We start from the raw sequence: 25,640 nt of genomic DNA, 5'->3' as shown, positions 1-25,640 counted from the left end.
TACCCCCACCTGCCCTACAGCGCTCCAATTTGCAGGGAGCGGAGCCCAACAAACGCTCTACTGAACCAAACTAAACCAACCACTAAAACGCGAGAGGTGACGAGCAGCGCTTCAGCAAGCCTGCATGCCGGCAAACACCGGCACAAAACAGGCGGGGGCAGGACGACCGTGGCGGAGGGGTGCTTAGACGGGGGGGGGGGCTGCTCAGGAGGGGACTTAGTAACCACGCCTCAGATGCCACCCGGTCTGATGTTGGTTACTCGGCGAGGACAGGCACAAACAGGGCAGTTACATCATCTGCTACGGCCCTGCAGTGCTCGCAGCACGGAATCTTCCGACAACCAAACCTTCCGCAATCCTGCGTGGGACTGGCTCGGCCCCAGCCCTTCGCACCCCTCCCCTTCGGCACCCCATCTTATCGAAGCCGGCTCCAAGCAGCCGTGCCAGGCCTTCGAGAGGCGGCGTGTCATGGAAAATGTGCAAGGAAGAGGGAGGCGGAAGCAGGCTCCCCTTGGAAACAGCCACCCAGGGCTGCCGTGCCAGGAGGCGGGCAGGAGGCACGGGCGCTGCTGATGAAGAGGCCAGGCCGGGCATTGGGGCATTAGCGAGCCTCCTAGAGGCCAGGCCGGGCATGGGCGAGCCTCCCGAGAGGCCAGACCGGGCACCAGAGGGACAAGCTTCTCGAGAGGCCGGGCCGGGCCCCAGAGCCTAGGCAAGCCTCCCTAAAGAGCGGAACGGGCACTAGAGCCTGGGCAAGCCTCCCTGGGGGGCAGGCCGGACACAAGAGCATGGGCAAGCATTCTGAGAGGGCAAGCATTTCGAAAGGGCAAGCCGGGCAGGGAGTAAGGACAGGTACCATGAAGAGGTCGGGATGGGCCCCAATGAATGGACAGGCACCCGGAAGAGTCAGACACTGCATGCCTGCGTTGACCTGGGGGTGGGGTTCATGCGCCACAGCCAGATCCCAGGCACCACAGCAGTCCGTACAAGACAAACCCATGCGCAACAACCGGAGAGGGGGGGGGGGGGGCGGGCCGGGGTACCACAGGAGCAGAGGCCACACATGAGCTACCTTTCATACCACAGGACAAGACACTTTAGCTGGCACGGCACCAGAGTACATATCTGACTGCACCATACACACCAGAGTCCACATCTGGTACCCGAGTCTATACCACAGGAAAATACACCATAGCTGGCACAGCGCTGCACCCGAGTCCATACCAAAGGACACCATAGCTGGCACAGCGCTGCACCCGAGTCCATACCACAGGACAGGACACCATAGCGGGCACAGCGCTGCACCAGAGTCCATACCACAGAACAAGACACCATAGCTGGCACAGCACTGCACCCGAGTCCATACCACAGAACAAGACACCATAGCTGGCACAGCACTGCACCCGAGTCCATATCTGGTACCCGAGTCCATACCACAGGACAAAACACCATACATAGCCAGCACACCACAGCAACAGAGTCCATACCGGATGGCACCATACATAACATGACAAGACACCAACGTACCCGGCACACCACAATCCATATCTGGTACCCGCGTCCATACCACAGGACAAGACACCATAGCTACCACAGCAACAGAGTCCATACACACATGACAAGACACCATACATAGCTGGCAAGCCACAGCAACAGAGTCTATACCTGACAACACCATACATACCATAGGACAAGACATCGAATTACCCGTCAAACCGAGTCCATATCGGACGACACCATACATACCAGAGTCCACACCCGGCACCCGAGTCCATACCACAGGACAAGACACCGTAGCTGGCCCACCACAGCAACAGAGTCCATATCTGGTACCCGAGTCCATAAACACATGACAAGATACCAACGTACCCGGCACACCACAGTCCATATCTGGTACCCGAGTCCATACCACAGGGCAAGACACCATAGCTGGCACACCACAGCAACAGAGGCCATACCTGACGACACCATACATACCAGAGTCCATACCACAGAACAAGACACCATACATAGCTGGCAAGCCACAGCAACAGAGTCTATACCTGACGACACGATACATACCACAGGACAAGACATCGAATTACCCGTCGAACCAGAGTCCATATCTGACACCATACATACCACATGACTAGACACCAACGTACCCGGCATACCAGAGTCCACACCCGGCACCCGAGTCCATACCACAGGACAAGACCGTAGCTGCACACCACAGGAACAGAGTCCATATTTGGTACCAGAGTCCATACCACAGGACAAGACACCGTAGCCGGCAAACCACAGCAACAGAGTCCATACCCGACGGCACCATACATACCACAGGACAAGACATCAACGTACCCGGCACACAACAGCACCAGAGACCATACCACAGGACAAGACAGGTCTCACCGGGCGCCACTGCACTAAACTCCATAGACGGATCGACAAGACAGGACGCCACACTGGTCACCCCCCCCCCCCCCCCCCCAACCCATGCCACGGGCCTGACAGCACCCGGCGCACCACAGCACAGGACGCCATGTCGGATACTAAAGCTGCAGGCTCGAAACACCACAGACAGCTCACAACTTGGGGCTGTTCCTGGCGGGGCCCAGGGTACCACAGCCCAAGACTCCACACACCAGCCTTGAACCATGGTGCAAGACGCTGTTCACCACCGTTGATCCACAGTCCAAGAAGCCGTTCATTAACCTTTGTCCACAGTCACAGACCCCATTCAGTCTCCATCGCCAGTCCAGGACATCCCATGCTCCTAGGGAAGGAGACCTGACGAGCAGGAATCATGAGCCCCCCCCCCCACCCAATCAATATAAAAGCATCTCAGAGACCACTTTCACTGCAGAGGTCCAACTAAATGCACAGCATGGATATCACCGGAGACCCGTCCCCCCAGGAGCGCTGCCCTCCACCGCTCCATAGACAGTCCCCAAACTAGAGCAGTGCCCTCCGAGGCGCCCTTCTAGACAACCTTTGCACCCCTGTGTTCCCCCCCCCCCCCTCCCCCAGCAGAGCTAGGACCGCCCCAGAGCCTTAAACAGCTTCCAATGGGCCAAGTCTATTTCTTCCTACCCGGAAGCGCTAAACCTACAGAAGCCCCATATTCCCCGCCACACACCACCTTCGGTCTCCCATAACCCCTCGACTCCCAGATACAGGCGGAGAGCTTCCCAACACATGACCTCCGTCCAGCAGACCCTCCCTCCTCTCCAGGAAGGATACGGCCCTATACGTGCCTTGAAGCCTCCCCTCCAACATGCCTCCCTGGAGCCACCCCTGCCCCAGATACCCTATTCTTTCCCAAACATGCAACCGCCCCTGATCACAACAGCCCTCTTGCTCCTGCACTCCAAAGTTCTTGCAACCACCCGAGGCCCTCACAGACTCATTTCCTGTGACAGCCAGGTCTCTCCCTACCCCAGGACACCTTCCCAAGACCGACTACGATCACATCCTATCAGCTAAATACCCTTCCAAGACATCAGTTGTACTGTACTCTTGCCCCTCCCCCCCCACCGAGGGGGATCGCCAGCTAGTTAATTCCTCTAAATCTATTCCCACCCACAAAGCCCCCTATGCCCTCACACACACCCTATTATTTTGGTAAGCAGAACTTGCCCTTCTCTCCTACCATGTGAACACATTTCCACCGTCTTAGACGTACTGCTATCACCTTCCACACAATTAAAATACCCCTACTGCCCCCAGACACCCTCCAAAGTCACCCTTTTGTGCCCTCAGGGCCACCCAAATCCTTCCTGGCTCTAGACTCCCCTCCCGAACTAGCCATAAACATCCTCTCCAGCCCAAAGACACCCTCCCCGTCAGACAACCTCACGTTATCTTTCCATCCCCAGACACCCTGCCCCCAGCTACTCATCACCTACTCCTGCCCCCAGATACCACCCCATTATCTTCCCAGCCCCAGACACCCTGCCCAGAGCTACTCGTCACCTTCTCCTGCCCCCAGAGATACACCTAAGCTTCTCCTGCCGCAAGCACCCCCTAGAGCCACCCCTACCCCAGACACCCTAACCCTTTTCTCTCGTGTGCCCCCCCCAGGGCAACCCAGATTCTTCCTGGCTCTAAACTCCCTCCACTGGGGCACCATAACCCTCCTCTCATGCCCCAGATACCCTTCCCAGTGCGACCCCTCGTTCCCCTAGACACATTACCCCCGAACTCCTCAACCTTGCTCTCCGGCCCCAGACACCCTCCCCAGAGCCACCCCTAACCCTCCTCTCCTGCCCCAGTGTCACCATAACCCTCCTCTCCTGCACCGGACACCCTCCCCAGAGCCATCCCTAACCCACTTCTACCCCAGATACCCTCCCCAGTGCAACCCACAACCTCCCTCTCCTGCCAGACACCCTCCCCAGAGCCACCCCTAACCCACTTCTCCTGCCCCAGACACCCTCCCCATAGCCACCCCTAACCCAGCTCTCCTGCCCCAGACACCCCCCAGAGCCACCCCTAACCCACTTCTCCTGCCCAGACACCCCCCCAGAGCCACCCCTAACCCAGCTCTCCTGCCCCAGACAACCTCCCCAGTGCCACCCCTAACCCTCCTCTCCTGCCCCAGTGTCACCATAACCCTCCTCTCCTGCACCGGACACCCTCCCCAGAGCCATCCCTAACCCACTTCTACCCCAGATACCCTCCCCAGTGCAACCCACAACCTCCCTCTCCTGCCAGACACCCTCCCCAGAGCCACCCCTAACCCAGCTCTCCTGCCCCAGACACCCCCCAGAGCCACCCCTAACCCACTTCTCCTGCCCAGACACCCCCCCAGAGCCACCCCTAACCCAGCTCTCCTGCCCCAGACAACCTCCCCAGTGCCACCCCTAACCTTCCTCTCCTGTCCCAGAGCCACCCACACCCTTCCTGCCCCATACCTCACCCACCCTGCGACAGGTGCTCCTCCCGCCCCCCGCCCTGTGCAGTCTTACCCCGTAGCCCATGGCTGCAGTGGTGCGCGCTCCCGACTCCTGCTCAGCTGGTGTCGCGCTCCTCCCGGGTGCCCGCTCTGCTGGCGCCGCGCGCTGGACACGTGTTGCTGCTGCGCCGGGTCCTCGCGCCGGCCCAGGGAGCCGAGGGGCCTCGCGCCGCTAAGGGGCCTCGTGCCACCCGCCGGAGATCTGTGCCTCGCACCGCCGCCTCCACCCACGCGCGCACACCCCTCTAGAGCGGTCCTTTCTGAACTGACGGAAGAGCCGCAGTCTTCGCGCCCCCTCATATACGCTTCCCGGCGTGAGGTCTGACGTCACGACGCAAAGGGAGGTGGACGAGGACGTCACTCCGTTCCCAGGCAACAGGGGGCGCGAGGGAGGGGCTGGGGCACAGAAGAAGTCGCCTGAACTGCACAAATCGAGGCGGAGGGCGGGGGTGTCTTGGAAAAAAGGTGGATAGAGGGGAGGCGCCAAGAACCACTTCCAAGGGATGAGGAGAGCACCTTGGATCAGAGAGCCTGACCAATCACAGAGCCCGCAGCAGACGGCCAATCAGGCTGCGGGTCCCCCGGCTACACTGCGGACTGAGCAGTGCTCGGCTGGGGGCCTGGCTCACCATGCACTGCACAAGCCCAGCCTAAGGATTCTACCCTCCACTGCACTGCAGGGGTCCCTGGCCTAGCGTGCACTGCAGGGGTCCTGCCTCAGGATTCTACCCTTCACTGCACTAAGGATTCTACCCTTCACTGCACTAAGGATTCTACCCTTCTCTGCAGGCGTCCAGCCTAAGGATTCTACCCTTCACTGCAGGTGTCCAGCCTAAGGATTCTACCCTTCACTGCTGGTCAGGGGTCCAGCCTACGGATGCTACCCTTCACTGCACTAAGGATTCTACCCTTCACTGCAGGCGTCCAGCCTAAGGATTCTACCCTTCTACCCTTCACTGCAGGCGTCCAGCCTAAGGATTCTACCCTTCACTGCAGGTGTCCAGCCTAAGGATTCTACCCTTCACTGCAGGTCAGGGGTCCAGCCTACGGATGCTACCCTTCACTGCACTAAGGATTCTACCCTTCACTGCACTAAGGATTCTACCCTTCACTGCACTAAGGATTCTACCCTTCACTGCACTAAGGATTCTACCCTTCACTGCACTAAGGATTCTACCCTTCACTGCAGTTCAGGGGTCCAGCCTAAGGATTCTACCCTTCACTGCACTAAGGATTCTACCCTTCACTGCAGGGGCCCAGCCTAAGGATTCTACGCTTCACTGCAGGGGCCCAGCCTAGGGATTCTACCCTTGACGGCACTAAGGATTCTACCCTTGACTGCAGGGGTCCAACCTACCCAAGGATTCTACCCTTGACTGCAGGGGTCCAACCTACCCAAGGATTCTACCCTTGACTGCAGGGGTCCAACCTACCTAAGGATTCTACCCTTGACTGCAGGGTCCAACCTACCCAAGGATTCTACCCTTGACTGCAGGGGTCCAACCTACCCAAGGATTCTACCCTTGACTGCAGGGGTCCAACCTACCTAAGGATTCTACCCTACACTGCAGGGGTCCAACCTAAGGATTCTACCCTTCACTGCAGTTCAGGGGTCCAACCTAAGGATTCTACCCTTCACTGCAGTTCAGGGGTCCAGCCTAAGGATTCTACCCTTCACTGCAGGGGTCCAGCCTAAGGATTCTACCCGTCACTGCAGGGGTCCAGCCCAAGGATTCTACTCTACACTGCAGGGGTCCAGCCCAAGGATTCTACCCTTCACTGCACTAAGGATTCTACCCTTCACTGCACTAAGGATTCTACCCTTCACTGCACCAAGGATTCTACCCTTCACTGCACCAAGGATTCTACCCTTCACTGCACCAAGGATTCTACCCTTCACTGCACCAAGGATTCTACCCTTCACTGCACCAAGGATTCTACCCTTCACTGCACCAAGGATTCTACCCTTCACTGCACCAATCAATCAAGGATTCTACCCTTCACTGCACCAAGGATTCTACCCTTCACTGCACCAAGGATTCTACCCTTCACTGCACCAAGGATTCTACCCTTCACTGCACCAATCAATCAAGGATTCTACCCTTCACTGCACTAAGGATTCTACCCTTCACTGCACTAAGGATTCTACCCTTCACTGCACTAAGGATTCTACCCTTCACTGCACCAAGGATTCTACCCTTCACTGCACCAAGGATTCTACCCTTCACTGCACCAAGGATTCTACCCTTCACTGCACCAAGGATTCTACCCTTCACTGCACCAAGGATTCTACCCTTCACTGCACCAAGGATTCTACCCTTCACTGCACCAAGGATTCTACCCTTCACTGCACCAAGGATTCTACCCTTCACTGCACCAATCAATCAAGGATTCTACCCTTCACTGCACCAAGGATTCTACCCTTCACTGCACCAAGGATTCTACCCTTCACTGCACCAAGGATTCTACCCTTCACTGCACCAATCAATCAAGGATTCTACCCTTCACTGCACTAAGGATTCTACCCTTCACTGCACTAAGGATTCTACCCTTCACTGCACTAAGGATTCTACCCTTCACTGCACTAAGGATTCTACCCTTCACTGCACCAAGGATTCTACCCTTCACTGCACCAAGGATTCTACCCTTCACTGCACCAAGGATTCTACCCTTCACTGCACCAAGGATTCTACCCTTCACTGCACCAAGGATTCTACCCTTCACTGCACCAAGGATTCTACCCTTCACTGCACCAAGGATTCTACCCTTCACTGCACCAAGGATTCTACCCTTCACTGCACCAATCAATCAAGGATTCTACCCTTCACTGCACCAAGGATTCTACCCTTCACTGCACCAAGGATTCTACCCTTCACTGCACCAAGGATTCTACCCTTCACTGCACCAATCAATCAAGGATTCTACCCTTCACTGCACTAAGGATTCTACCCTTCACTGCACTAAGGATTCTACCCTTCACTGCACTAAGGATTCTACCCTTCACTGCACTAAGGATTCTACCCTTCACTGCACTAAGGATTCTACCCTTCACTGCACTAAGGATTCTACCCTTCACTGCACTAAGGATTCTACCCTTCACTGCACTAAGGATTCTACCCTTCACTGCACTAAGGATTCTACCCTTCACTGCACTAAGGATTCTACCCTTCACTGCACTAAGGATTCTACCCTTCACTGCAGGCGTCCAACCTAAGGATTCTACCCTTCACTGCACTAAGGATTCTACCCTTCACTGCAGGCGTCCAACCTAAGGATTCTACCCTTCACTGCAGGCGTCCAACCTAAGGATTCTACCCTTCACTGCAGGCGTCCAACCTAAGGATTCTACCCTTCACTGCAGGCGTCCAACCTAAGGATTCTACCCTTCACTGCAGGCGTCCAACCTAAGGATTCTACCCTTCACTGCAGGCGTCCAACCTAAGGATTCTACCCTTCACTGCAGGCGTCCGACCCAAGGATTCTACCCTTCACTGCAGGCGTCCGACCTAAGGATTCTACCCTTCACTGCAGGCGTCCGACCTAAGGATTCTACCCTTCACTGCAGGCGTCCGACCTAAGGATTCTACCCTTCACTGCAGGCGTCCGACCTAAGGATTCTACCCTTCACTGCAGGCGTCCAACCTAAGGATTCTACCCTTCACTGCAGGGGTCCAACCTAAGGATTCTACCCTTCACTGCAGGGGTCCAACATAAGGATTCTACCCTTCACTGCAGGGGTCCCTGGCACAGTGTGCACTGCATGAGTCCAGCCTATGGATTCTATCTTAACTGCAGGGGTCCCTGGCCTAGTGTGCACTGCATGAATCCAGTGAAATGATTTTACCCTTCACTGCTTCGCAGAAGTGCAGCCTAATGATTCTGCCCTGAACAGCACTACAGGGGTCCAGCCTAAATATTCTTCTCTTCACTGCACTGCCGGTTGCAGCCTGATTCCACCCTTCACTGCACAGGTCCCTGGCCTCTTGTGCACTGCAAGGGTCCAACCAAAGGTTTATACCCTCCACTACATTGCAGGGGGGCCCTGACCTACTGTACACTGCACTACAGTGGGTCAGCCTAATGATACTACCCTCCACTGCAGGGTCCCTGGTCTACTGTGCACTGCACTACAGGGGTCTTGCTCGATTTCACACTGCACGGGTCCCCGGTCTAATGTGCACTGCAGGAGTCCAGCATAATGATTATACCCTTCACTTCAGGGGTCCCTGGCCTACTGTGTGCTGCACTGCAGGTGTCCAGCCTAATGATTCTACTGTACTACAGGTGTCCAGCCTAATGATTCTACCCATCACTGCAAGGGTCCCTTACCAACCGTGCACTGCGCTACAGGGGTCAACCTAATGATTCTACCCTTCACTCACTGCAGTGGTCCCTAGCCTAGTGTGCACTGCAGGAGTCCAGCATAATGATTCAACCCTGGACCCTGGGGAGATTAAGTGATTTGGCCAGAAACACTGCACTTTGAGAAGGCGCTGAGGCTCGAACCTGGTTCTCCAGAATAGTTTAGTGAACTGTGCGCTAGCTAATTGTGCCTGGAAAGCATACGTTTCAGTAGGTGAATGTTTGAACTCACTGTTATTTTTAGCCCGGTAATCAGGTTTCTACGGGTATCCCTAGAAAATTATTATTAGTCGACAAACACAATTTGGTTATGCCTCCTGCGCTATATTGGTTATGATTAATGTAGTTAGGCACACCCCTAAAATTCCCTTAAAACACATAAATCTACATATCTTTCCTAGATACGCTTGCGAAAGTAATCCTCCATGATGTCAGGTATTTACAAATGAAGAGGACAAGGCGTCTACTAGGCTCGTGCCCTGCAGGCTGCTGCGCTGTGGCGCACACTGCATATGCACAAGTCCTTCTCATGACCCCCGAGTAGGCAAAATGTGCTGTGACACAGCTGGGTGGATAGCAAGGCACTGGCTCAGAACCTACGTCGTTTTGGCTCACAAATAACCACAATGTGTTCATGTCTCCGTACTGAACCCATGATCCCACTCTATGACTATCCGTGTAACTCGATACCGCCTCAGATGGACTTCCGTCGAAAGCCCAAAGAAACCACAATCTTGCTTACACCACGCAGGCTCACCACATTTTCGCAGAAAAATGCCCCACTAACTCACAGTCGAAGTCAACCTCTGCGAAATATACACATTAACCGTTGGCACGGGGAAATATTCTTGTTGCTTAATCCCAAGCCAGCAATACCCGTGCTGATCTGATGACGCCACAACGTTACACTTCTAAGTTATTGCTCTCCCGTGACGCACAACCATTTTTCCCCCGACCATCAATGCCACGGACCCCCAGGCTACTACCACCATCCGCTTCAACATACTGAACGGCCCCGCCGAGGCCCCAACCTGGGCCCCACAGCATCGGACCACTGGACTGGCCCTCACAAGCGTATCGGAAAAGAGATCGAACTGGACAGAATCGATGGGAATTGAACATGTCACCTTGAGAGTCAGAGTCTCATACCTGAACCATTAGGCCACAGTAGCTCCGGATCCCGGTGCCCCTCAGCCCCGCCGAGGCCCGCACCTGGGCCCCTCAGCATCGGAACACTGGGCTGGCCCCCCCCCCCCCCCCAAGCATAACAGAAAAGGGGATCGCATCGAACAGAACCCACAGGAATTGAACATGTAACCGTGAGAGTCAGCGCCCCATACCTTAACCATTAAGGCCACAGTAGCTCCGGATCCCGGTGCCCCTCAGCTCCCAAACCTAGCCACCAAGCGGCCACCGCCCTAACCCCGGCCCCTGGCTCCATCTCTAACCCGCGATTCCTCCGTGCTCTCAAAAACCGCGACGACGTTCTGCACCCGACACAACCCTTTACAAAACGCTTTATTACCCTTCGGGTACTGCCGCTCCAATACATTATACGTTTCACACCGTAGCAGACATGTGTACCTGCAACCTCTTTCAAGTGCTCTCAGGGCTCCCGCCCCCACAAGTGTAGAGACTGTCACATACCGCGTTACTTGGAAGGATAATCACCTCCCCCAAAACTCCTGAGCTACACTCTCAGCGTTTACAAGACCCGCTCTCGCGAGGCTGACCACCAACTCCTGGCTCCCATGCGCTGCACAGAAGACTAGAGATTTCGAACGTGTCTACCGCATAGGGTGCGTTAGTCCGCTCCCTGTGCCGGGCAGCCGCAGGGCAAGGAAGCGCCAGGGGTCAGCGTGATTATAGCTCCCTATTATTGTCGACAATTACTTTAGCACATCCCCCCTGCGCCTGCCCAACCACAACGATCACGGCACCCCGCCCCTTACCTCTGTTCGCTGGAAAGCACCAGCACCGAAAGCCTGCCTGACCGAGAATCCCGGTGCCAGGAAAGATGGATGCCCAGTATCGCTGGCGCCAAACCTTCTCCGCGAACACGAGAAATAAAGAAGAAAACCGGGAAGACTATTAAAAGAGCCCCCTGCATTCCGGGGCCGGCGCAGTAAGAAAGAGAGGGGGAGGACAAGGGCAAGTTGCCCTAAATAGGCCCTCGCCCACTCCCCCCCCCCCCCCCCTTCCCTCGGGGTGCCGGGGACGTCATGACGCTGACCCGGAAGTAGTTCATGCGGCCGTCCCGTTTACACCACCAACGAGGGCGTGCCCGGGGGGTCGAGTCCTAAGTGCGCGCTTCATTATATTTCGCACTTGTCAGAATGAGGCTCCTGGTAGGCTGGGAAAAGTCCAAACGCGGCTCAATTGCTTGGTAGAAGAATGGTGTTATTTATGATGCATGGAGTTGTTTTTGGTATTCATATTTCATGTGCGAAGACAGTTTTTGGTACACGTGGATGTGAGGTCTATGTCACTTGTGTTATGTACGTGCTGTGTATCATATGAGAATTTGATGCATAGATTTAAATATGTAATTTGAGAAAAGAGAATGGATTTAGAAGAAAATCTTAAAATAAACTATGATCATATTAATTTGGTTGTGTTATCACAGATTAAACCGGGTTGGGTAAATACTTAGACGTCAGTACAGGCACCTGTGAGGTGGAGTATACCAAGTCAGGGGCAGCCTGAAGTCTACATACCGTGCCTGTGCAGGGCCTCCACGCCTACCTACCTGTGCAGGGCCTCCACGCCTGGCTACCTACCTACCTGTGCAGGGCCTCCACGCCCACCTACCTATGCAGGGCCTCGCCACCTGGCTGGCTACCTACCTGTGCAGGGCCTCGCCACCTAGCTGGCTACCTACCTGTGCAGGGCCTCCACACCTACCTACCTGTGCAGGGCCTCACCGCCTGGCTACCTGCGCAGGGCCTCCACACCCGACTACCTACCTACGCAGGGCCTCCACGCCTACCTACCTACCTGTGCATGGCCTCCACGCCTACCTACCTACCCAAGTGATTCCCTCCTTCCAGCTCCCCACTGCCCTTCAAAACAGGCTCGCTTTACAAAGAAGTTCGGCACAACCTACCGTGAAGATCAAGGGCTGGTTGATAAAAGGCAAGGGGGAAAGTCAACTTTACTGTTTACTCCTGCACAGCTACTCCCCACTTTTGGAGACCGGGTCCAGTCTTTAGAGGAGTGTCAAGGAGTGCCATGTGTAGCTTTGGAGATCTGCAACAGTGGCAGATTTCCAGGGGTGCTCACATGCAACTTATTTGCCCACACAAAATGTGGACCAGGGGTAGGAGGTTGGATGCAGAGCGTGAAGTACAACCCACTTTGCAGGAGCACGATTAGTTGCGTTTCTTTAGGCCTTGCCTAGCAGACAGTGCTGACCTATTGTGAGGTACAGTTGGCTTACAACCCTCCTACTCCTTACCATTGGTTAGCTTGATTGACACTCATTTGCCAGGCTTCTTGATTCGATGGCTTGCCTTCCTCTGCTGGAGTCTGTCCCTCCGCTGGAGCATAGCCATGTTCCAATCCTTTCGGTTGCCCGACTTGCATCCTTCTACTGCTCATATTTAAGTAACTGCTTTTTTCATTCAGCGCGCTATGAGAATGCATGTGTATGCTAGCTGTCTCTTGGGTGGTGCTTCACTCCTCAAATAACCCTGTGCTGTCTTGTATGCCAGCCGGGATAATTTTGCTGGGTTATGGCTGAAGAGCTCTTTTTTACACGTTCTATTTTGTTCCATCTCCTGCATTCTTCATATTGTGTGAACACAAGCTTTGGCACACACAGGCTTCCATGGGGCAGCTGAGGCAGAAGGTGTACTTAGCATGACGCTTCTTCCGGAGGCATAGAAAACTGCTCTCTGGGCGGCTACAGGAGAGCAAATGGCTGAATCCTCTGGAAGTAAATTAGGCCTTAATAACTATTAAACTTAACATTCCGACAGGCCATTCTTTTTAATTTCTGTTGCAAGTTTCCAGAGTGAAAACTATTTGAGAAGTAAAAACTTGCTATTTGACGATTGTAAATATTGAACTCAATGCACAGTTTTGAGATTCCATAAGAAAGCAATCATTTTTCCACTAGTACTTTTATATATTCCCTCCCTCAATATCTCAAATTTGTTTTTTTTTAAACAATGCAAATATAGGCAAATCCAACTGATTGGCACTCCCATTATCAAGGTGCAACCTAATGACTTAACCAATGGGAAGGTATTGTTTCTGTGTTTAATCCTATTCCCCTTAAATATGGCATTGGACAAGGAGGTGGGGTGTACCTCATTGGGGGGCACCATGTACATTCACTCTTTGGAACACTAGTATTTGTATCCAAGATGGAAATCTAGCTCAATACGAATACTCGCCACTAGGGCCCTTCCGAGGACTCCCAACCCCGCCACCCGGGCCCTTCCGAGGGCTCCCAACCCCTCATGACGGGGCTGCGGTGTTGTGCTCTCACGTGGACTTGGGGCATCTGTTTCTGGGAAGTCAGATAGATCATGTCCCTCGGGTGCTGCATGTGCCGCCCTTGATTGGCTCACTATCTCCTTGAACCATGATACGTTCCTCACCACCGTGTGCCGCCCTCTCTGGGCAGTGACCATTGTTCCATTACCTTGGGTGACAATCCACTCCTCTGGCTCCTAAGGCGTGCGGAACTTCCAGCCGGGATGGCGATCCTTTAGAACTACACGGGATCCGACTCGGATGGATGGCACTCGGGCTCCTCGGCTGTGGATGGCTTTGTCATTGGTCTGCTGGCGCTCCTGTTGAGCTCGTTCCAGGTCGAGGCCTTGTGGTTCCCAGTCGGTGTCTTCGGGTAGGAGATCCCGGGGTGGTCGCTTTAGAAGGAGCGTTGCTGGGGCACATCCCATCATTGAGTGGGGTGTTTGCCTGTAAGCAAATAAGAACTGATGAAGACAGGTTTCCGGGTCTTGATGCCGGTCCACCCCTATGCGCAGTGCCCTGTTCAGAGTCCTCATAAATTGCTCAACCTCTCCATTGGCTTGGGGCCACTGGGGTGTGATCCGCCAGTGTCTGATCACCCGTTTCTATAGAAAGTCTTGAAATTCCTGACCTTGGAATGGTGGTCCGTTCTCCGACTACACTTCATCCGGCAGACCAAAGTTTGCGAAGGTCTTTGAGAGCGGGCGGTACATGTGCAAACACTGTGGATAGCACAACCTCAACCACCGGGAACTTGGTGCAGGAGTCGATAACAAGCAGAGTGTGCCGTCCATCGGGGAAGCTGCCAAAAGCGATGTTCCCTTTGGTCCAGGGCGTATTGCATGGTTCTTCGGTGATGACCGGTGCGGGAGCAGGATCAGCCCCGGTGATGGCGCAGGGGTGGCAGGTCTGTACCTCTTCAACGACCATTCTGTCCATCCCCAGAAACCATACTTTGGTTCTGAGCCTGGCCTTTGTCTTTGCGACTCCTTGGTGGCCTCGGTGCGCTAGGGTCACTAGGCGACTGTGCAGACTTCTTAGGACCATGATGTTCTGGCCCCGGAGCACCAGTCCAGACTCTCCAATGCAGAGTTCATGCCGCACTCTCCACAGCTGTCACCAGGCATTCTGCTCTTCCTCCGTGAGGTCCGCCACGCCATCCAGGAATCTATGCCATCTTCCTGTGGTCAGGGCTCCCTTGACTCTGAGCTTGAGATCCGATTCTGTGGCGTCACACGTCCTCTTTGGTGACCGCCAGCAGACAGGCATTGTCCTCGATCATTTGCGTGACTGCTTCAGTGCTCTGGCTGTCATCCAGTATCGGACCCTCTTCGGCTTGCAAAGGGTCCCTCAACAGGAAATCTGCAGGGTTGTCCGGCCCTGGGCGATATAACAGTTGAAAGGAGTAGGCTTGCAGCTGGGCAGCCCACTGCTCGATCCTCGGTGGTGACAGCCTGTTGGACCCGCTGAACAACAGTAAGAAGGGTTTATGGTCTGTTAGGACTCTGAAGGGGTGACCAAACAGGTAGAGGTGGAAATGGTGACATGCCCAGCGGATGGCTAGGGCTTCACGCTCTGAGCATACTGTGTCTCAGACGGCGACAGCGCCCAACTGGCGTACACTACAGGCACGTAGATTCCTTGCAGAGCCTCTTGCAATAGCACTGCGCCCAGCCCCCACCGGACTTGCATAGACCACTAGCTTGGCGTTTCGGGTGGAAGTAGGCCATCGTCGTTTGGTCCAGCAGTGCCTTCTTGATCCCCTGAAACACGGCCTCTTCGTGAGGAGTCCAGACCCATGGTGCTCCTGTTTGTCAGTTGCCTTAGTGGTTCGGAGATCGCGGCGAGATTTGGGAGGAACCGCCCACAGTACGTTGCCATTCCCAGGAAGCTCCTGATAGCTGTTGGATTCTGTGGTACAGGTGCGTTCCTGATCGCCGCTGCCTTCCGGGGATCCACTCTAACACCTTCCCTGGAAAACACGTACCCGAAGAAATCTTTGGAGCTTTGGTAGAAGGTGCTCTTCTTCCGATGTAGGGTGAGACCACAGTCCGTTAGCCGTTGTAGCGTGGCTCTCAATTGAGCGTGGTGTTCGAGGGTTTGAGAGTATATCAAGATGTCGTCGCTGAGGTTGATTACTCCGACAAGGCCAGACAGGTTTTCTTGAATCACGTTCTAGAAAACTTCTGCCGCGGACGAGACCCCAAAGCTGAGTCTTGTGTATCTTCTTAGGCCCACGTGTGTAGAAAAGGTAGTTATATATCTACTTTCTGGAGCCAACTAGTTGATGGTAACCGGAGTTTAGGTCAAGTTTTGAAAACCACTGGGCCCCGTTTAAGTCCGCCTCAATGTCGTCTATCGTCGGGGTCACGTGCCGCTCTCTGCGAATGGCTTGGTTGGGGAGTCGCATGTCCACACACAAGCGAATGGCACCAGGTTGTTTTGGCTTTGGCCCCGATACTTTCTCAATTACTCCCATGTCTTCTAAATTCTGTAACTCCTGTTCCACCAGCGGGCGGAGTGGTATCCGTCGGTGGCGAAGTGCTCTCGGTTGGACGCTTTGGTCGACATGTAGATTCACTTGGTAGTTCTTGAGCTTGCCCAAACCCGTGAAGAGCTGAGGAAATTCTTTCAGCATGTCTTCGGCATGGTGTTCATGTATCTGCTTGGCGAAGAACACGAGCTCCAAGTCCTCTGCCATGTGGCAGCTTATCAGCCTGCCTGTTCCTCCTTCAGTCACGTGGAACGTCATCGTGTGACCGTCGCTCGAGATCTCAACTTCAATCATTCCCCTCAATGGAAGAGGCTTGGCGCCACCATACGTGAAGATCCTGGCTTTGCTGGGGACCAGCGATGGTTTGGGCCATAGCTGATCATACTGATTGGAATCCATTACGTTCACCGATGCTCCGGTGTCGATGAGAGCCTGTATGGGGAATACGTTGACGCTAACGTGACATAGTGGGGGCGGGCGGCTTCTCTTGCCTGGTTGTTAGAAGGGGATTCTGACACTATGGGCCGCCCGGATTTTTCGCTTTTTGAGCACCTAATTGTGGAGCTTTTACTGTGGGGGAGCCTCATATGTTGGGACTCACCCACAGTGAACTCAGGATGTAAGAGACTGCATGGGGATTTTACTGGTGTTCCCCTGGCTTGACCAGGCCACTGCGCAGCAGCTGGAGTAAGGGACACCGGGCTGGTTACATGCAGACGTGTACATGCGTGTGCACACGTGTACGGGCTGCGTAGGGGAGATTCCTAGCGTGTGCAGTCCAGGAGCAGCTACAAAGTGAACGGTGTGGCAGGACTTGTGCAGTATTGGGTGGTGACATGGAATAGGCTTTATACCCTGGAAAGAAACATGCCAGGGAAGTCAGTGTGTTTTACTGTGTTTTCACTTCATTTTTCCCCTATGGGAATGTGGGGCCCATGGCTAGATTAACTTCCATTAGGCCTACAGATTCCAGACACGCACTTAAGTCCAATGTAGCGAATGTGAAAATAAGTATTCTGCAGAGTCCAAAGTCATATTTGTACTGCTTTTGGGTCATCCAGAACGGTCATTTCTCTGAGCCAGCCAGGACCAGACCCAGGCTGAGGGCTGACCTCAGCTGGATGGCTTGATAACCTTTCTTCCACAAGCTAGGGCCTCCTCTCCACGAAGACAAGATGGGAGGGGCTACAGGCTCATCCATTAGCAGCTGTCACTGGGTGCCAGGCACCAGGCTGCACCAAGGAGGGCGGCAGCGTGGGCGAAAGGGGCTTCAGAGACATGTGGCCAGAAACCCTGGACGACGCCATTTTGAACAAGCTCAGAGGCTGGACAAGAAGGAGGGAGCAGGGGCAGGGACGTGATGTGTCGCTGTTTGATAGGACCAACAGAGACTTCCTGCCAGCCCCCTATTCAACTTTTAAAAAGTGCTTGCACAGGAAGAGAAGGTCTCTCTGGGGTGTGGTCTGCTGAGGCTGAAGGTGCTGGAGCCTGGCGCAATGGGCAGTTGGAAGGAGAGACCCCCTGACTGCCCCTCAGCACAAGAAGAGCCCAGGACTGGTGCACAGAAGCAGGGGCCTCTGCGCAGGGAGAAGAGGCCCAGAAGGAGAGCCTGGCGAAAGGCTGGCGCAGGGAGCCAGTGAAGACAGCACACTGCTAAATTTACCCTCTCAGAGACCCAGAGGGCAGAGGAGAGTGTTCCCAGTAGCTGGGGCTGGTAAGAGGAGCATGAAGCGCCCCATAATGCCTCGCCAGGCATTTGGAAATCTGCAGTTTTGGTGCTTTGTGGCCCCCAGAGGAGGGGGGGGGGTCACCCTCTTTTGTGAAAAGGTGCTGGGGCAGCTGCTGGAGAAGCACAGTCTTCCCCCCCCCCCTCCCCCAGTACAAAGAAATCTGCTGTTTTGGCGCCTGGTGGCCCCGGAGGAGGAGGGGGGGGGGGGGGTCACCCTCATGTGTGAAAAGGGGTGCAGGGGGGCTGCAGGAGCACCGCAGCCTCCCCCAGCATAAAGAAGAACAGTCCACCCATAAGTTTCACGGGGCATCTGAAAGAATAACCCCTCAAGGGCTCAGCCAGCCGTTAACACCTTCTAGGCTGGAACTTATGTTCTACAGCTGAGGATGTACTATGAAGTGCATCATGGAGTGAAGGGCTGAGATGGGGATGTCTGGAGAAGGGCATCCCCTGGAGGTGAAGTGGTGTAATTGCACCGAAATGCATTTACTATTGGTTATTTCTTTTTAGGTGGACTGGAAGTCACGTGTGTAAAGTGAAGTACCTGTGTAAGGTGATGTTAAGCTAAATGGAGTTATGTTGCTGGACCTTCCTGCTAGGGGGTCTGGCTGTATTTACGTAATCTTCTAATCAAAAGAAGGGAGCTAAAAGGAGCAGTCATCCATTCTTCTTCCTAATTGTATATCATGAATCAAAAGGGAATGGATCACTTGTAACTGGAAATAGGGGTCTTTTAGATCGTTATCTGAACCACTAATACCTGAATAGGTATTATGAGAACCCTCAATCACGTATTTTTGATGGTATTGGCGGTTTATCTTGGTTCTCCGCCTTATGAATACGTGTCAGCATTATCATTGGGTCTCTTGTGTGTAATGCTTCCTCCACCAGGAGGGAACCGCTAATTCGCAGTAGTGATCAGAAATATTGGTGCAAAAAAGGTGCAAAATAAAGTGATAAGTTGACGTTAAAAATATGTCTTACCGACACTGCCCTCAAAAAACAAAATTTATTCTGTCAGGTGTGTTGGTAGACTCTTAAAAGTTAAAAATAGTGGTGCAGGGGAGGAGCCTAGCGCGCATCCAAGATGGTCGCGTGAGCACAGGGCTCCCCGGACCCTCGCTGCTCCTCGGAATTTATCCTGATTTTATCCTGATATGGTTTACGGAAGCTGGAAGATGAAGGTTGGCTGAACACGGATCTCCTTTCAGAAATCGAATCGGACCTGGGAATCCTGATTTATCGTGGTCTGAACTTTTGAGACCCACCCGACGGCGGTGCCCGGTGCGAGGGTGAACTGTGGAGCCGGGGCGTAATCGAACAACAGCGGCTGCAGAGCTGTGCCAGTGGCCGCTCCAACACTTTCGGTTTCACTTTTGGACTTCAAAGGGGCTGGACGGCGGAATCGCTTGGAGTGGCTGGGTGTTTCCTTGGCCTCTGCGTGAGGCCTTTGTCTCCGCCTGCTACTAGGGTACCCATTGCCTTTGGTCCCCTCGCACCGCTATACTGCGAACTCTGGTGAGGCGCCCGTCTGCGGTGCCGGTGCCCATTCGACCCTTGATCGACGGTCCCCTTCGGTGAGGGTGGCCCACATGGGGGGCAAGGGGGGCCCCGAGGGGCGTAAGACTAAGGCTTCCCTCTGCGGGGGACCTGTCCAGGCGAACAACATGGACCGCTACACTCATGGCAGAGGGTCCCCTGGAGCGGCCGGTGCCCCCCCAGACTACGCCGGTGGTGGCACGTGCAGGACATCATGGGCACCATTAACGGCATCAGGGAGACCATCGCCACGCAGTACGAGGCCTTGGCCCGTAAAATCGACACGGTGGCTATCGATGTCACATTAATTCGGGCGGCTCTCTCTAAAACCAACGAGAGGGTTCAAGCGCTCGATGTGCGGACTTCCACCCTCGGTGCGGATGTGTCGGACCTGCGGACCACTCTTGGCGACATCAAGATGGCCAACGATCAGATGGCCCGGCGGCTGGAGGACTTCGAGGGACGAGCCCGACGCAATAACATCCGTGTCATAGGCGTACCGGAGTCCTCCGACAGCCGCCCGGTTGACCTCCTGGTCGAGGAACTCATCCTCCAACAGCTGGCCCAAGCAAGTTCTTTGCCGTGGAGCGGGCCCATCGAGTTCCGGGCGGTCGGCCGCGGCCGGGGGCCCCCCCCCCCCCCCGAGGCCTATTGTAGCCAAACTTTTCCACTACAGAGACCGAGATGCGATTCTGCAGGCCTCACGGGTCCACGGCCCGGTTCGTCATGAGAACTCGTCAATTAACTTTTATCCGGACTTCACCCAACTTGTCCAGAAACAGCGGATGGGTTTCCAGGGGGTGAAGCGTCGTCTCCGTGACCTGGGCCTTAAGTACTCTATGCTCTATCCTGCAAAACTCCGAGTGGAACACGAGGATCGGACTGTCTTTTTTGACTCTCCCGCGACTGTGAGTGACTGGCTGGACTCGCTGCCGGACAGGGGTGACCGGCCGGGGCCCTCTGCCGGTACCGAAGGTGACGGGTCCCCTTTGGAGTGACTTTTGGTCCTTGACTTTGCCATTTTGCACTGTTCGGCTGGGTTTTACTTCTTTTGTTCATTTTGTCTCACTATGACCTGTGTGGGGGGCGGGCGGGGACGGGTCCCTTTCCTCCTCCGGGGTCTTTTCGTAGAATGGGGTTTGTAGGGAGACAGGCACACTGCAAGTTGGGGTGGTTTTTTGGCCCGCAGGGGTGCAGGGTGGGGGGAGTTGGAGTTGGGGGGGGTTGGGGGGTGGGAGGGGTTGTTTTGATGTGTGTTTTTTGTTTTTAGGGCGAGGTACTGATTTTTGTCCAGTTTCGGGTGCTGCGCTATTGGCTGGGGGACCTTTGATCTACTGGAGGGGATGGGGGGGGGGGGGGGGGGACGGGTTGAGATTGATGTCATGGAACGTCAATGGGTTGGGGGACCGTATCAAGCGGGGTGTTGTGCTTCAGTATTTGCGTCGTCTGGCTCCTGATGTGGTGTTTTTACAGGAGACGCATCTGGTTGGTAATGTTTGTCATGCAATGAACAGGGGGGGATACCGCCTCGTGGCCCATTCTGGTTTCACCACTGGTTCTAGAGGGGTTGGCATTCTCCTGCGATCCTCACTTCCGTTAGAGATCACCAGGGTAGTCCCGGATGATAGAGGGCGCTATGTGGCTTTGACTGGGAGATGGGAGGGGCAGTCACTTTCCTTGGTCTCGGTTTACGTTCCCCCGGGCCTCCAGAATTCCACCTTCTCGGACTTGGGTCGAATGCTGCTTGAGCTTCCGGACAGTCTTTTGCTTATGGGCGGGGACTTCAATTCGGTGGTTTCGGGTGACCTGGATCGTCACCCGCCCAGGGCCCTCCCCGCTGCCCAGGCATGGCTCGGCGGACTCTTGGAGACCTTTGGTCTGGTAGATAGTTGGAGATTAATGCACCCGGCACAATGTCAGTACACCTTTCACTCTGGGGCGCATGGGAGTCTTTCCAGATTAGACTATTTTCTTATGCCCGCGGCCCAGACTGCCCGGATTCGAGAGGTTAGGCACCTGGCGCGGGGTATCTCTGATCATTCCCCGCTGTGGCTGCTCTTTGACACCGGGTCGCGGTCTGCAGGGCGGATCGCTCCCATTAACCCTTGGTACCTGCGAGACCCCACGACTCGCGACAGCCTGGTCAAGTCGATTGACCAATATTTCCTTGAAAACGAGGGGTCGGTGTCGTCCGCAATGTCCCTGTGGGAAGCTTTTAAAACCGTGCTCCGCGGACAAGCCCTCTCCCAGATAGTGGTGGCTAAGAAGCTCAAGAATGAGGCAGTGGTGAAGCTGGAGACTGACATATCGGGGCTGGAGTCGGCCTTGGAGGCGGGTGTCACTCCGGATGGGCTCCATGCCCTCAGCTTGAAGCAGTTTGAATACAGGTCTCTTGTTACAGATGCTGCCAAGACTATGTATAGGGAGGAGCAGGGTAGATTGTATGACGCCGGGGACAAGGCGGGTAAATTGATTGCTTGGCTGGACAGGAAGGAGAGAGTGAATCGTGTGGTCCCGGAGCTTCGGGTTTCGGATGGAGCGTGTGTGACTGAGCCTGGTGAGATTGTGGAGTGTTTTGCCGACCACCTCCGGGCCGTGTACTCCCCGGTGACTGATAGGGATGAGGAAGACTCTCGCCTTCTGCTGCGGGATATTGCTCTGCCCGGCTTGTCCGTCGAGGACCGTGAACAGCTGGACGCCCCCTTGTCTGTTGACGAAATTGCAACTGCGATTCGCTCCCTCCGCTCTGGCAAGGCTATGGGTCCCAACGGCCTGCCTATTGAGTTGTATAAATTGCGCCCGGATAAAATCGCGCCTTTCCTCCGTCGTATGTTCCAGGAGTCCCTCGAAACGGGTTCCCTTCCCGCCGACCAGCGTCTGGCTACTATAGTCGTGATCCCCAAGGATGGTAAGCCACGAGACCACTGTGCCTCCTACAGGCCTATTTCTCTATTAAAACGCCGAGCCTAAGATACTGGCTAAAGTCCTCGCCACTCGCTTGCTGAGCGTTATCTGTGATCTGATCCATCCGGATCAATGCGGCTTCATCCCTCATCGTAATACCGCTCTTAACTTGCGGCGTCTCCATGGCGCCCTCGCTAGGGCGGAGTACCTCTCCGAACCAGCCGTACTGGTTTCTTTAGATGCCACGATGGCCTTTGATACCATCGAGTGGCCATTCCTCTGGGCTGTCCTGACCAAATTCGGCTTTGGGGAGGGATTTCTTGGCTGGGTGAAGCTTCTTTACGCTGGACCAATGGCTCAGGTGGTCGTCAATGGGCGGGTCTCTCAGCCTTTCGCTCTCGGTAGGGGTACGAGGCAGGGGTGCCCGTTGTCCCCTCTGCTCTTTGCTCTCGCTTTGGAACCGCTCGCTGCCTGGCTCCGCTGGGAGCCCTCGATCAGAGGGATCCGGTGGGCCCCGGGCTTCGAGGACCGGGTCTCGTATGCGGATGACATTCTTTTGTATCTCACCTCGCCGCGGCAGTCGCTTAATGTTCTCTTTGATGTCCTTACTTCCTTTGGGAGAAATTCGGGTCTGACGATTAACTGGTCTAAATCTTGCGTGTATCCTATCTCTGGTGGCCCTCCTCTCTTGCCGCCTCGGCTTCCGATCCAACTATCTCTGTCCGGTTTTAAATACCTGGGGGTGTACGTTTCGTTGGACCCGGCGGTTCGCTATGAGCAGAACCTCCTGCTTCCACTTCGGCGTTTGAGGGAGGATACGGCTCGGTGGTGTAAACTGCCCTTGTCCCCGCTTGGTCGCGCAGCTCTGTTTAAAATGATGTCCCTTCCCAGATTCCTTTATGCACTTCAGAACTCCTTCGATGTCATTCCGGTTGCCTACTTTCGGGAGGTGGAGAGCCTGCAGAGGAGACTGGTGTGGGACGGGCGGGCGCGTATCGCTCTGGCAAAGCTCACTCTCCCCTGGTACGACGGGGGCATCGCGCTTCCCGACATTAGACGGTACTATTGGGCCTCCCAACTATCGGCCATTAACCATGCCACGTATGCGCCCGGCTTGAACCCGGCGTATGAGATGGATACATTTCTGCTTCCCGGCGGCAACTATAATAGGGCGCTTTACTCCCGCTTGGCTGGAAGGACCCTTACGGGCCCTACTAAGATTGCGGTAAGGATCTGGAAGGCAGCTAATGTAGCCATGGGCTGGAGTGAGCGTTTAACGTGTGCTACTCCTTTATTCGCCTCCGACCGATTGGGTAGCCTCTGGACAACGAAAGGCTTTGAGCACTGGGACACGATCGGTATTAGCAGAGTGGGAGACTTATGGGTTAAGGGCGCGGTTAAAACCTTCGCGGCGCTCCAGAGCGAATACGAGCTTACTGAAAGGGAATTCTTCCGTTATGCCCAGGTTCGGCATGCCCTGCACTCTGTCTTTGGGGAAGGGACCAAGGTCCCGGCTTCTTCGCCCCTCGAGGACCGCATACTCGATGGTCACGTGCCCGACACTACTATTTCTCTAATTTATAAAAAACTGATTAATAATCGGGCTGACCACTTGGTGCGTCTTCGGGAGGCATGGACGGGAGATGGGGTGGAGTTGGACGACGAGGACTGGCAATCCGCACTGTCGTCCCCTAAGGAGGTGGCCATTCCGGCCCGTCTCCGTCTGGTCCAGCTTAAGATTCTCCACCGGGTTTACGTGACGGGTCCCAGTTTGGTTTCGATGGGATTTTCTGACGACGGGCTCTGTAAGCGGGGCTGTGGGCTTAGTGCCACCTTTCTCCACATCCTATGGGAGTGCCGCGAGGTGGCGGAATACTGGCGCCAGGTGCATGAGGTTATGGGACGAGTCACCGGGGTTGCTCTGTTGCCGGAGGTGCGTCGCTGTGTTCTGAATGTTTGGGAGCCCAATGATTATAACGCGGCCCAGACTCGGTGGGCGGCCCTGGGGAACATGATTGCCAAGAGAGATATAGCGCAGCTTTGGGGTTCCCAGCGGCCTCCCACCGTGTCTGTATGGATGGAGAACATGGACTGGTGCATGTTCAGGGAGAAGACTGTGTATGTGGCTCGTGGTAAACCGGGGGCATGGGGCAGAATCTGGGGGCAATGGAATGAGTATCGGGGGAATATCTGTGCTCCCCCCCTGGTGGACACTTCCGAGGTTGCCCTGTCCCCCTGACCCGTGATGGTTCCTTGCGTATTTGGAATATCCGAGTGTAGACCTGGCTCACCCGTGAACCCCCCCTGACCTCTTAGTCCTCCTTCCTCTTGACCGCCATCTGGTGGTCGGATGTGAAGTCTCCCTGCTGTAGTCTGACGCCCACTTCATGTCACTACGCCTCGCCTTTTGGTTTTTGTTTTTTTTTTAGTTGTTATTTATGTTAAATGTATGTATCCGGATTCCCTTATGTGTAACCGGAGCTTCTGTAATGGACTGGGCCCCATGGGCCGGTTAATGACTTTAACACTGTGTGATCCTTTTTTGATTCTAAAAGAGAGGAGACCACCCCCAGGCCGCCCAATTGTGTCAGGCATTGGATCTGTCCTAGAGCCTCTTTCACAATTTGCGGACCATTTCTTAAAACCTTTGGTTCAACAGACACCAACTTACCTGAAGGATACACGTGATCTTTTGAATCTTCTGAAAAATGAGGATTACACTTCAAAAACAATGCTCCTGGCAGGTTTTGTTGTAGAGAGTTTTTACACCAGCCTGCCTCAGCAGAAAACTCTTGAAACCCTCGAAACAATACTTTTTGATCAAAACTGGACATACCAGACCCCACGACATTTCGTATTACAATGCTGCACCCTGGCGCTCACCGAGAACTACTTAGAGTACGAAGGGAAACTATACCATCAGCGACACGGAACATCTATGGGGAGCACATTTGCGCCGAGCGTAGCGGGACTATACGTAAGCACCTTTGAAAAAATCTATATACAAAATGCAAGGAATCCATATCAAACTAACATCCGTTTTTGGAAACGATACATTGATGACATCATAGTGATTTGGGAAGGTGATCAAGAAAGCCTGAGGAAGTTTCACCAATGGATGAATGAACAAGATGAATGTTTGAGATTCACTTATACAGCTAATGACACAGCTGGATTTCTTAGATCTCACGATT

General features: G+C 54.6%; 1 protein-coding gene across 2 annotated transcripts in view; it reads right to left on the bottom strand.

The window, feature by feature from the left end:
- LOC146799852 (sodium/potassium-transporting ATPase subunit alpha-1) overlaps positions 1 to 25,640 on the bottom strand; it is an 86,973-nt gene that overhangs the window by 42,081 nt on the left and 19,252 nt on the right. Inside the window, exon 1 of one of the 2 annotated variants that reach the window (XM_085620747.1) lies at positions 4,950 to 5,259. The exons of the other annotated variant lie outside the window; for it this stretch is intronic. Within the exon in view, the coding sequence (XP_085476873.1) occupies positions 4,950 to 4,961 (12 nt within the window). The 5' untranslated portion in view covers positions 4,962 to 5,259. Of the gene's footprint in view, positions 1 to 4,949; positions 5,260 to 25,640 lie in introns of those variants that run through there. 2 annotated transcript variants of the gene reach the window in all.

This window comes from Triturus cristatus, chromosome 8 (genome assembly GCF_964204655.1).
Source record: "Triturus cristatus chromosome 8, aTriCri1.1, whole genome shotgun sequence".
NCBI lineage: Eukaryota > Metazoa > Chordata > Amphibia > Caudata > Salamandridae > Triturus > Triturus cristatus.
Note: the sequence above shows the minus strand (reverse complement) of the source record. Positions and strands in the feature narration are given on the sequence as shown.